The sequence below is a fragment of the Ciconia boyciana genome, chromosome 6, assembly GCF_034638445.1.
Source record: "Ciconia boyciana chromosome 6, ASM3463844v1, whole genome shotgun sequence".
Taxonomy (NCBI): domain Eukaryota; kingdom Metazoa; phylum Chordata; class Aves; order Ciconiiformes; family Ciconiidae; genus Ciconia; species Ciconia boyciana.
The window spans coordinates 32,685,974-32,698,333 of NC_132939.1; the positions used below are offsets into that span (position 1 = coordinate 32,685,974).

Below are 12,360 nucleotides of genomic sequence, written 5' to 3' on the forward strand. Positions count from 1 at the left end.
CCATGCCATGCCATCCCATGCCATGCCATCCCATCCTATGCCATTCCATGCCATGCCATGCCATGCCATGCCATGCCATGCCATGCCATGCCATCCCATGCCGTGCCATGCCATGCCATGCCATGCCATCCCGTGCCGTGCCGTGCCGTGCCGTGCCGTCCCACCGCAGGGCAGGGCTGGCCGAGGACCCGCCTTCACCCCGGCTGGCCCCGCCCCTCTGCCGGAGGCCCCGCCCCTCTGCCGGAGGCCCCGCCCCGCCCCGCCCCTCCTGCCGCCCCGCCGGGCGTGGCGCCGCTCTCGGCGCCCGTCTCTGTTGCCGGCGCCGCTCTACCCCGCTTCCTGTCCTCGCCGCCTCCCCGCTGTCAGGGCGCCGGGCGGAAGTGCGCGGCGCGGCCATGGCGGCTGTGGATATCCGAGGTGAGGCCGGGGCGTGTGTGGGCGCTCGGGGCTCCGCGCTAGCGGCCCTGGCGGGCGGGGCGCGCTTCCCGCCGCTCCGGGCCGTGGGGGGGGGCCGCCTGCGTGTCGAGCTGTGGGCCCTGCCCGCCGCCCTGAGCTGAGCTCCGCCGGCGGGCGCGGAGCGTCTGGGCGCCGCGGGGAGCGCGAAGGGGTGAGCTCCTTCCATGGGGAAGGAAGGGCTGCCCGGGGCAGCTGCGGCTGAAGGAGGAGGTTGGTGTAATGGCCACCGTCCTGGCTGGCTGGAGGTTGCTGCGCTGATAGTACTCGCTCCAAGGAGCGTCCAAGTTACTGAACGGTGAGGTGCGGCCAAAGGTGCGAGGGTGAAATGGAGCTGCTTCCTTTATTAGTGCTCTGTAGGGGCAATGGAGCTCCTAAGTTTGTTTGTCTGTCTTTGAAAATTCTGCACAAGAGAGTTTAGTAGCGTTGCTAATGCATCTATGTCGTGAGAAGGAGCTGGGAGGAAAGCCTGACCAAAAAGCAGTTTTCTTGGACATAGGCAGGCTAGGAGGGCATGTTTAGGGCTACCTGGGAAAAACAGCCTCCCTTCTGGTACACTTCTGCCTCTTCAGGTGGAAAAAGGAGGTCCTGGGGTGAGACCATAACATAAGGGAACAGCTGAAAAAGAGAGTTTTAGCTCTGAAGTGTGGAGGACAGTGGGAAACACTGGCACGTGTGGGGCTTGCACGAGACCAAAGCAGTGAGTTAGGCTGGTAACTGAACAGCGGTTCGGGTGGACGTGATGAGGCAGGCCAGGTGTTAGAAAAGCCAGGAAAAAAGCTGAAGTAACTGAGAACAAGAAGGGTTTGGGTGAGAATTCAGAGAGAGAATGTTTTGAAGAAGAAGGGATGATATTTGAATGAAGTATTAAAGGAGGTTTACATTGTAAACAAAATACAGGTTAAGTTACTGTGAAGAGTTTGAACTTTGAGGGAGGAAGAGGGGGTTGAGAGGGCATGAGAAAAAAAACTATTTTTCTCCATAAGAGTGTCTGAATGGAATCACACCAAAAGCCTGTGTGGTGGAGTCTCAGGGAATGACCAAGAGCAGTTATTTAGGGAAAGCTTGTGAGGGGTTAATTTTGATAATGACACAGAAATTTTCTTTTTTCTTTTTTTTTTTTTCCCCCCAAATTCTTACTTAATGATGTCTGCAGTCCTGTTTGCTTTTCTGACAGCCTTGTTTCAGACAAACTCCTTTCAGCAAGGAGTTAGGTGAACAGTTAATGGCAGGAGTGCTGTATTAAGTTATTAGCTGGTGTGAGAACCTTCTGTCTTAATCCAGATCATTTAAGTTCTCTCACAGTCTTGTATCTAATATGGTTCAATATATTAAGTGGAGTTTGAAGGATACTTCTATTTTTAAGCTATCAAACTATTTTACTGTTCCCCACAGTTTGTCAAAGCCTAGTGTTGGGCTATCTGGCCAGCAAGGCCAGGTACAGCACATTGTGTGAATTGCTCTCCTCTTATTTTTTGCCATGGTTTGCTGGCTTGTCTCCCAAATTGTCCTGACATTCTTGGCAGATTGGCAGTATTGTCACAAGCACTTTACTTTTGCATCTGTGATGCAAATTCCACAAAAAATGCTTTGAACAAGGTTTCCTGTTTTTGAAAGGAACAGGGAAGCAGGAACACCATCCTTTCTTTCTCATACCCAAAATAAACAGAAGTACTCCCTTCTTAGTGGGAATAACAGGCATGTCAGGTTCATGGTTGGTTTTGTTGTTCCCCCCTTTTTTTCCAAGAATAGTTTAAGAGAACAATCTTGCTAGTTATGAACACAGTTATAAATATTGGCACTAAGCAGCTATGGATAATTGAGTCTTAGAGCCCGACTTTATATTCTGTTTTACGATATGTTTGTCAGTCTATATACAGCATTATAGCTATATGTATATACAAGAGGAATGTCAGGCAAGCTTCATGAGAAAGGTAGTTATTGTTAATTGTACAAACAAGAAAAGTTTGTATTTGAAATGTCATATGAGAATTTATTATGGCAAGAATGCAAGCACTTAAGGTTTTGGGTTTGTTGGAAAGGAAAGGTTGTCTTTTGGTTTTGAAGGGCATTTAAGATAATCAGTGCTACCACAACTTAAGTGCCTAATAATGGATCTTAGTGCAGTGTTTCTGAGATTTATTTTTTTATAGTGAGGAGAGAGACTAGTGTATGTGAAATAACATGAATGCCTCTAGACTTTTGTTTTTTTCCTATGTTCTATGAAAGAGGCTGGCAATTCTGAGATTAACGAGGCAAAATGATTTATGCATGACTATTTATGCTGCATTTTTCCTGGTTTGCTGCACAGCTAGTGTTACTTTATTAACTGTTCCTCAGATAAGTTGCTAATAGTATATGAGCTGACATTTTTGGAACTGATCCAGTCATCCTTGAACATGGAGAGTTGTTGCAGAAGTAAAATATTCACAGTGGAATGATAAGTGGGAGTTCTGGGTATGTATATAATGCGTGAACATGAGGGAATGGTTCCTGTGAGAAGGGAATTTCAGTTCTTCATTCACTCTTCAATGACTTCTTGTCACTTACGTTTTTAATTCTAAACAATGCATGCCTTTGCTTCCTGCTTTCTCGTGTCTTGGGAATTCTATTTGCTGCTGCTGCAGTTTAAAATGGATGAATTTCAGGGTGCTTTTCAAGGTGCCTCATGGATCTTCAACGTTAGCAGATTTGTTGACTGTGGAACTAATTGTTGACACTGGTTTCTTTGGTCTGCTTGAGGAACATCGTTTTGCTGCAGTGTGATAATAAATCCAGGGATTTGAATTCAAATGTCCCCCAAATCTGTAGGAACTTATCTGGCATATAATGATTTGCAGGTTATATATTTCATTTAAAAAGCTTGCTATTTTGTGTAATCGTTAATACTCTGTAGTTAGATTTCTGTAACATCCACTTGAGTTATGGAATAAGGAATTTGCTGCAGGCATTTTGGCAGATTAGTTGTAGAATCAGGAATAGAATCTGTTGTTCAAGACTACTGGGAAACATCTGCCCAAAGATAGCATCTTTGTGTCTGCCATTTTGGATTTTTTTGTTTATTACAGATTTCACCCACATAAAAAATAATAATCTTTGAAACAGAACAGTATCAGCTGCTATGATATCATACAGATGTGTATTTTAATAACAGAATATCTTAGAAATGTTAACAGTGCCACTATTTTGTTTCACTCAGTAGTTTACTCAATGGCTTTAGCAAAAGATGACTCTTGGTTAACTAGTAGATCTCTGCAGTTTTACCTATTTTCAGTATCATAGTTTACAGCTTGGAAACTATTTTTGTAAGAAATAAAATGCTTTAAACATGACCAGGCTCAGATTTAGTGTGGGGTGTGTAACTTACCCTGCCCCCCGCCACCCCCCCGTCCCCCAGCCCCGTAACTGATCCTAACTTAGTTTCATAAATTCAACTTACTTACCAAAGACCTAGCTTTCAAAAGGAACCATGCTTTGGATTGTCTTTCTACTCAGCTAATGCTGTGGTTCATAAAATAAACTGTATGTAATACTACTGAGTAGATGTAGTATGATGATATTATATACAGTATCAGAGCTAATTAACTCCCACCAACACAGCACACACACATGTGCACAGAGACCCTGCTCACATTCTTGAGACATAAAGGTATACCAGCAGCTAGTGGGCAAGGAAAGAAAAGTGCAATAATAAAAAAAGACTGTATTTCTGTTGTGTACCTACAACAGAACTGCAGAAGGTTAAAGGATGAAAATTATTATTTGAACTGTGTGAAATGCATTTTTAATTAGAACTGGTTTGCGTGAGGCTGTGTTCCACCTCCTTACCCTGCTATAATCGTTAACTGGTGGCAATTTACTCTTGGAGATATTTGTAGTGTTTCTGGCTACTTTGGTACTCAGTGTTGATTTCTCTTCTCAGATAATCTCTTGGGAATTTCCTGGGTTGACAGCTCCTGGATTCCAATATTAAACAATGGGAGCGTGTTGGACTATTTCTCGGAGCGAAGTAATCCGTTCTATGACCGAACATGTAACAATGAAGTTGTCAAAATGCAGCGGATGACCTTGGACCATTTGAAGTAAGTTGTGATTTGGAACTGCTTCCTGTGCAGTGTCCTTTGTCCCTCCATCCAGAGGCTTTGATGGTTGAATGGAAGCATGCTGGAAACCTCCTTCTGTTCTGTGCTTTTTAGTCCCACCACTTGCCAGGGAGCCCAGCTTTTTTTGTATTTGGATGTCTTCTACTTCCTCTTATACCATTTCAAGGAGGTGTTAAGCATGACGGATTCTATGTATATCCTGAGATTCCAGTAAATCACCTTTTAGATATTTCTCTGAATTAGAAAAGCTGTCTTCTCTCATCTTCCTAGCTCAACAGAACCCGAGTAATGGTAATGTAGTTAAATGTTTTTCTATGGTGAATAGGGTTTATGTTAGGGGATACTTAGTTTAGTCATATACTTATGACATATACTATATGTATATACATATACAGATACTTAGTTGTAAATAGTTTGTGTTTCCATATCCCCCTGGCTGTGTGCTGTAATTAGTACATAATTCCTCCAAAGAGCTGGCTTTTTAGTATGGATAATAAAAGTAGTGAGTGTTGTAAATAAACTGATCACAGATGGTTGTGTAATGAGATTGCAGCATGCGCAAGTTAACTTTCTTTGCAGTTTCCCATCTGCTACACTGAGCACAAGTGAGGTATTTGAGAACTATTTAAAGACTCCACAGTATGATAGGGAGTGTGCAAGCTGAGCTAAAAGTTCATTGGTAAAGTCACTTGTGCTCAGATGTGGTTGTGGAGCGGTTTTCACATCAGACACACAGATGGTCGCATCATGCACTGGTCCTTCGTTTCTGTGTTTAAATGACATCTCTGTGATGATAGATTGTGTTAGCTTTCTTGCTATTTATTTGTTTGCTAACATGTTCTACTTACGTTGTGTCAGGTTGTTGTAACTCTCTTTGTACATGCAGCTAGGTTTTGATAGGTAGCTTGGGAAATCCTATGCCTTTATTTACTGCATGTTATATAGAAGAGCTTCCAAAGCATCAGAACTTCAGCCCTTTACTGCTGGGCCATTTGGTAGCTCTTCACAACCTACAGATTTTACTTTGAGGAAGATATTTATTCTGGTTCCTTCTTTTTCAGCCAGATGGTTGGAGTGGAGTACATCCTTCTTCATGCTCAAGAGCCCATTCTCTTCATTATCCGGAAGCAGCAAAGGCAATCTCCAACACAAGGTAAGGTCACTCAGTTCTTGTCACTGTTGAGAAGGCCTATCAGTTAGTTGCTTTTATCTGTTCCTAATTTGTGTTTAAGCACTTCTGGTTCCCCTTTTCTGTCTTTATCTTAAATCTAAATAAAAGGGTATGAGGCTTTGTGGTGGGGTGGAGATATTTAGTCTAGCAGAGTGACCTCTAGTGTGCTAATAGCAGGGATTGCCATCTTGTGGTGAAATGTGAAGAGTGCAATGAGAAAGTGCTGCCCTGTGGTATATTTTGCCTTGGGAGATTGATAGCAGCATTCATGCAATGTCGTATTTATCTGTTAGGCTATGCAAGAATTTTCATTTTAATTATTTGAATATAAGGCTAACGATATCCTTGCTTGGGGCTGATGAGCTTAGTTTAATTTGAGCTAATAATCTGAAGTGGCTAGTATGTGATCTAGTTATTTATTTATTTAGCCAAACCATGATTTCAATTAGTTATGGAGAGGGATCATTCATGCTTCTGTTTGTGTCGTGTCACTCCCTTATTTTGCACTATTTCTACCTTGAACTGTGGATTGGTTATACTGCTGAGTAGGATCTTGTCAGTAGAAGACGACGACCCATGTGAAAAATGACCATGAGATACTGCAAATGCTTGTTGTTTTCGTTATTCCTCTGAGAACTGAGTATTTTGGAATCTTGAAGGAATCTTGTTACAACAGCACCACTCCTTCTTACAGTGTCACTGATGACCTTTCCAAGTTTTAAATGAAATACCTTAGCTTTTTTTTTCCATTTGCATGCAACTGGCTTAATTATTCCTTTTTAACTTTAAATTTGCTTGTGCATGTGTGATTAAAAAAGTAACTACATTTCAGTAGTTATTGGACTGTCTTCTGTGTTTACTGCATGTATATGTAAAATCTGGTTATTTCAGAGTAAGCTTTACAGAATAAAAAGGCAGGGCTAATGCTGGTTATTTCTTAACTTTTTTTTTTAAGTGACTTAGGCTCTGCATATGCATTTTGGTCTTGTGTAGGACTTTGCCTTGTCTAGCTTGCTTGTATCAGGTAATGGCCTCTTTATATTGCAGCTTCATACTGAAAAAGAACATATGATTCCTCCTTTTAATAGATTTTCAAGTTGTTTCTTTAATAAAGGTTTTGAATCTAGCTTTCAAAAGGTGAGTATGGAAATACCATGCAGCCCTTAATTTCCTGTTTTGACACTTTTAAAATCAAGAGTAGAGTTGGGGCTTCCACAATATGTGTGTTCAGACTTTTGCTGTAATGCAAATGTATGTTTGGTGGAACTTAACTGGGACTTGCTTGGTAACATTTTTCCCATTGTGACTGTACAGTTTGTGCTAGATACCTTGCTTGAGTCACATAGTTCCCTAGCTCAGATGTTACCCATGTGTTTCATTTTGTCATGGTACAAATATTAGTGTATTTGAGACGTGAGAATACGGATGGAAAACTAAAATTTAATGATTTCACAGCAAGTGTTGAGTACTCAGGTAGAACTGGTGCAGGCTTGTCTTATGACTTCCATGTGTTTTTTTAAAAAAGTATATTTTTAAATTCTTTAAGCCAAGTTTTTGCCTATTTGAAGTGGTTTTGGAAAAATATTTAGATCCAATGATTAGGGAGAGTTACCTTCTAGGAAAGTAGGCTGCTCTGGTACAGAGCTGTGAGACAGTAAAGCTGCTGTTCTGTGTCTTGCTCCACTTGTAAGGAAATCATAAGAACCCTCTTTCTTTCGAGGAGAAGTGGGTACTGGCTGTAATATGCACCCAGCTGTCTTGGTCTGTTAATTTAGGCAGGTGTGCAAGCTTCATAAATGCAAGTACTGGATGAATTGGGTCCTGTCAGTAAAAAGGTTGAGACAGAATGTGTTAATACAGATGGAGGAACTGGAACAAATATCTGCACAGGTAAGATCCTTAGGAATGTGAAGCTGATAGCATCACTATAGCTTCTCAACTGAAGAATGTTTGGCAGAGTATTATGGAGGCAATTGTGATGTTCCTCTGCACTGCAGCTCTAATGAACAAGAATTTTTGATGGGTCAGTAGAGGTTCCAAATCTGATTTAGCAAATGCCTTTGGAAGGTCGTCTTTTTTTGGCAGAATGTTATTAATTTCAAAAGGCATACTCTGTGTGTGCTTAGCTGCCATTGGGTCTGGGAAATCTAGCTAAGGACTGTACAAGTTGAAGAAAGCTGAGGCCAGAAGAATGAGATCTTATGTTGTTGTGGGTTTCTACTGGTAGCAAAGGCAAGTGGAACTATTTCTAGTGCAGTTCACTTGACTTCTCTTGTGTAGCTTGGAAAACCCCAACTCTTGTAAGGTCAATTATTTGTTTGCAGTAGGACAGGACTTAAAGCTGATGCTTTTCTATCTGTAAAGCAGACCTTGTTTTTTTTCCCTTTATCAGTCTGTGGCTAGGATGTAAAGAAAGCACCTTGAAGGAAAAAGTTAAAAAGAGAAAATTTGGTGATGAGATGAATATTGCAATTTCTGCTGTTACTACTGAACTTCAGCAACAAATACACAGTCTTCAGCCAGAGCTTTAAACTGATCCTGCTTTTTTTTTTTCCTCCTCACAGTTATTCCACTGGCTGACTACTATATTATTGCTGGAGTGATTTATCAGGCGCCTGACTTAGGGTCTGTCATTAACTCCAGAGTTGTAAGTGTTCTGTGCATTTGATATGTACAATTTGTATCTGCTTCAATCCCTCCTTCACTGTTTTGAGGAAAGATCTTGTGTAGTATACAGTAACATAAAACAAACCCCACTGGTTAATAAGCTGTGCATCCCACATGGAAATGAAAGATCCTGGGAGAGTGCAGTATGGTCCAAAAAGTAGGATACATTGTTTAAGGATGAAGGATCAGAATAACTAAAGCTACATAATTGGTGGAACAACATGAGGTTCGAATAATCAAAAGAAAAATGAAATGACAAATACATACGAAATAGTGATTAAATACATATTCAGTGAAGCTTGCTTTGGAATGTTAATGTAATATTTCTCTTTAAATGACACTTATGTTTTTAAGTTAATGTGGTAATTCTTTTTAAATTGGATACTTGGGTTTGTTTTGATTTCTTCTGTTCTAGTAAACTACTACTTTTGCAAGTTTTTCTCTGTCAGTTTAGAAAAGCACTTCAGAAAAGGTCTTGTAAGAGCCTGTTAAAGAGGTTACATTCTTGGTCCAAAACTAGATGTCCCAAGTTCCCTTCCCAGAACAAAAATGAATATTAATTTTGAAATCAGGGATTTAAAAAATTTATACTGTATTTTCTCCTTAAATTCTGAACACTGCCATATGTTCTTCTTCTGAAAGCTCACTGCAGTGCATGGAATTCAGTCTGCTTTTGAAGAAGCTATGTCCTACTGTCGCTATCACCCGTCCAAGGGCTACTGGTGGCATTTCAAAGATCAAGAAGAACGAGGTATGATTCCTAGTTGCTCTTGCATGCTTTGGGAGAGGGAAGGTAGTGTAGGGAAAAGCTTGAGGCAATGCACAGTGATGGTGTAGAGATGAGGTTAAGTGCCTTTCTCTCTGAAGGGTAAGTTAGTGCTCCCTATCAGGTGGAAGGAATCTTGCTGTTCTGTGCTGGTGGGGATGAACATTGAGGCATGGGTGGGAAATGAAAATGGTGAGCCATGTGTCAACAAAGTGGGCAACTCTTCAACCCACTGGAGACCAAAGTACATTTTCAGAAGCCAAACCAATTTGTCAGGAGGTAAGAATTGTCCTTAGTCTATCTTCCACAAAAAAAACCCAACCCTGATGTCAAAGGGAAAATATAGGTGAAGTTGAGAGGAGAGGCAAATACCAACTGGTCATACAACAAAGAGCTGCTGAGAGAACAGAAGTTTTAATGCAGCTTTCTCTTACATTTCTGTGACTTGCAGAGAAAGCTAAACCAAAAGCCAAGAAGAAAGAAGAACCAAGTTCTATTTTCCAAAGGCAACGGGTAGATGCTTTGCTTTTAGACCTAAGACAAAAGTTTCCACCCAGATTTGTTCAGGTATGACACTTATAAGCCATTGTATTACTGTAACTTACTTGGAACTTAATGCAGTCATAAGTACTTGAACAGCTGAAACTGAATGGGAATTTTGTGTGCTTTCTGCACACAAACATGGTAACATGGATTAGATAATAAATTTGAAATGGAAGGCTCTGATTGGAATGTAGGATTCCCCTTTGTAATTGCACGAGTCGTTAAGACCTTGGCAAAACTATGAGGGCAAATTTTATTACACAAATTCCTTATCTAATTGCAGAGGGTCTGTTCTTGTCAGCTCTCAGATTTTGCTGCTGCTTCCAGTTTCCTGCTTTGTGAGCTCAATCAAGCCACCACAGCTGTTTTGTTTTAGTTACTCTATTGTTCTGGAGGCTTATTAATTAGTGTGGAAAGTCTTGGCATTCTGTGAAGTTGTTGTGATTACCTCTGATTTTCTCTAGTAGCCATTTGTTCCACCAGGTCTTCTGCTTGGGAGCAAAGGAAGTGATGTTTAGAGCATCTCACAAAACTGTTTACTCCTCAGATGTGGGAAAGACTGGCTAACTGCCTGTATTTTTTTGCTTTAGTGCTTTTCAGTTGTCAGAGGAAAATCTGGATGTTATAAAATGTGAATTGGATTTTGTTTAAAGTGTATTTAGTGATCCCTTCTACCCTCAACTCTTATGTATAAGGGCACATTGCTTGGTTTATGTTCCTAAGTGAATAGTAGGAAGGGTTAAGAATTATGACTTTGGTTCCACTGATGTGTTGTTTTATTTTTTTTTTCTTCTTCCCCCACAGCAAAAGCCTGGAGAAAAGCCTATCCCAGGTAAAACCAATATTCTCACAAGACTTAAAAAATAGGCCCTATATAGCAGTGTCTTCCAGTTACCATATAAGCTCCTTGCTGCTGCTACTGAGGTGCTTAGGAATTCTGGCATTGCCTAATTGTGCAAAGTGTTAGGTAAGAGCTCTGACAGCCAGAATGAGGTTGAAAAAATGTGTATTCTACTCCTGCCCCTTCTGTCTGTAAAACTGTATTGCCTGAAGGTCCAAGTGCAGGAAATGGCCTTTGAAAGCAGGAGGAGGGTAAAAGGGTGAATGAGGGAACAGTTTGGTCAGTCCAGCATCTTAGTGATTTTGCATGGTGCTATAAGCTCAAGAAAGCATGTGAAGGCTTTGAGTTGTTTGTAAGCAACCTCAAAACAGGAAAATCATGAACTGTATTTTTTCCATGTGTTCCACTTTTTTACCCATATAGGTATGAATTTAGTCCTTGGTTATTCTTATACCTTTGAAATTAATTTTGCCCCTTTGACGTCAACAATATTTTCTAAGTACTCTGAATAGTATGTTAGGAATAAAAATTGGAGGTTTAACTTTCTTTTGCTGTTACTTCTTAAGTGGATCAAATCAAGAAGGAACCAGAACCAGCCCCTGAAGCTGTCAAGCCAGAGGAAAAAGAGACTGTAAAGAATGCTCAGCAGAGTGCTGGCACTAAAGGACCACCTGAAAAACGGATGAGACTCCAGTGAAGGGAGAAGTTGTTACACATCTGGATTAGTCAGTACCTGGAAAACACGAGATGCCTGCTCCCCTTTCTTTATATCTAAGCTCTTCAACTGAGACTGATGATTCAGGGACTGAAGTCCATGTAACAGCTTTTTCTGTAGAAACCTGTTGCACAAATGTTAATGTCAGGATGTGAGCTGCCTCAAAGAAGGTGTTTTCAGTCTTCATCTTCTGAGAATGGTTTTTACATGGACATATTTTGCAGCCTCCTGAAATCTTTACAAACTCTTGCATCCCTTGTGTCTTGGTTTCCTATGTAAAAAGAAAAACTTTTATATATATATTAAAAAAACCCAACCTCTGAATTCTTGGCAAATAAAATTCCTGGCTGCTGGAATGCCTTCTTTAAATGCTTACTTTGTTAGTAGCAAATATGCCATATGTGCTGGCAACATTTTTTTCCTTGGATATCTGAATATATTGTGTGCTATTTTGAGGAAGAAAAGTTCAGCTAAAGATTTAGGCTGCGTGCTGTAAATTGCTGTGCCTTTAGTATGCTTGGGATACAGATAAAAGATTTGATAACTGGAGGCTGAAATCCATGTAATTAGATGTCAAACTGCTCTCAGTCTCTAAATGTTCTTAGGCACCCATTTTACTTAATGGCTAAGCTGGTCTTTCATTATAAAAGCTAGTGTTCTGTGAGAGAGATTTATGATGACATAAAACAGGCTGAAATGTCTTGCTGTTGCACACTCAGTGAAGCTGTTTATATTTCTCCATTTTTCATTGTAACTCAAATATATCAATGACATCTCTTTCTCTGTGCTTCTAGCACTTTCTTGCTGCATCTGATCACCTTGATTAGTCAGCTGCCTTTTAGACCTGAGCAGGTAGGGCAGTGGAGGAGAAGCATCACTGACAGCTATACACTTTGCTATTTAAGCATGTTGCTTGCAAACCATTTTTTTTGCAGAAGAAATTAGAAGTCATCCATTGCAAAGAAATGACTACTGGCTTGGATTTGTTTTTTCACTGAAGTAATGGAGCAGTCCTTGAAATAGCTTGCTTTCTTTTCACAACTGTTACTGCTTTCTTGTAGTAAACTGTAGTAAGCAAGAAAAAGGTCTGTACATAGCAAA

At 40.7% G+C, this 12,360-nt stretch overlaps 1 protein-coding gene across 1 annotated transcript; it reads left to right on the forward strand.

The window, feature by feature from the left end:
- The first annotated feature begins 261 nt into the window (after window positions 1-261).
- On the forward strand, window positions 262-11,615 carry MED6 (mediator complex subunit 6). Its single transcript, XM_072865575.1, has 8 exons — window positions 262-417; window positions 4,376-4,535; window positions 5,618-5,709; window positions 8,292-8,374; window positions 9,037-9,145; window positions 9,612-9,727; window positions 10,508-10,535; window positions 11,111-11,615. The coding sequence occupies exons 1-8, from the start codon at window positions 396-398 to the stop codon at window positions 11,239-11,241; spliced, it is 741 nt and encodes a 246-aa protein (XP_072721676.1). The 5' UTR covers window positions 262-395; the 3' UTR covers window positions 11,242-11,615.
- Window positions 11,616-12,360: the final 745 nt, after the last annotated feature.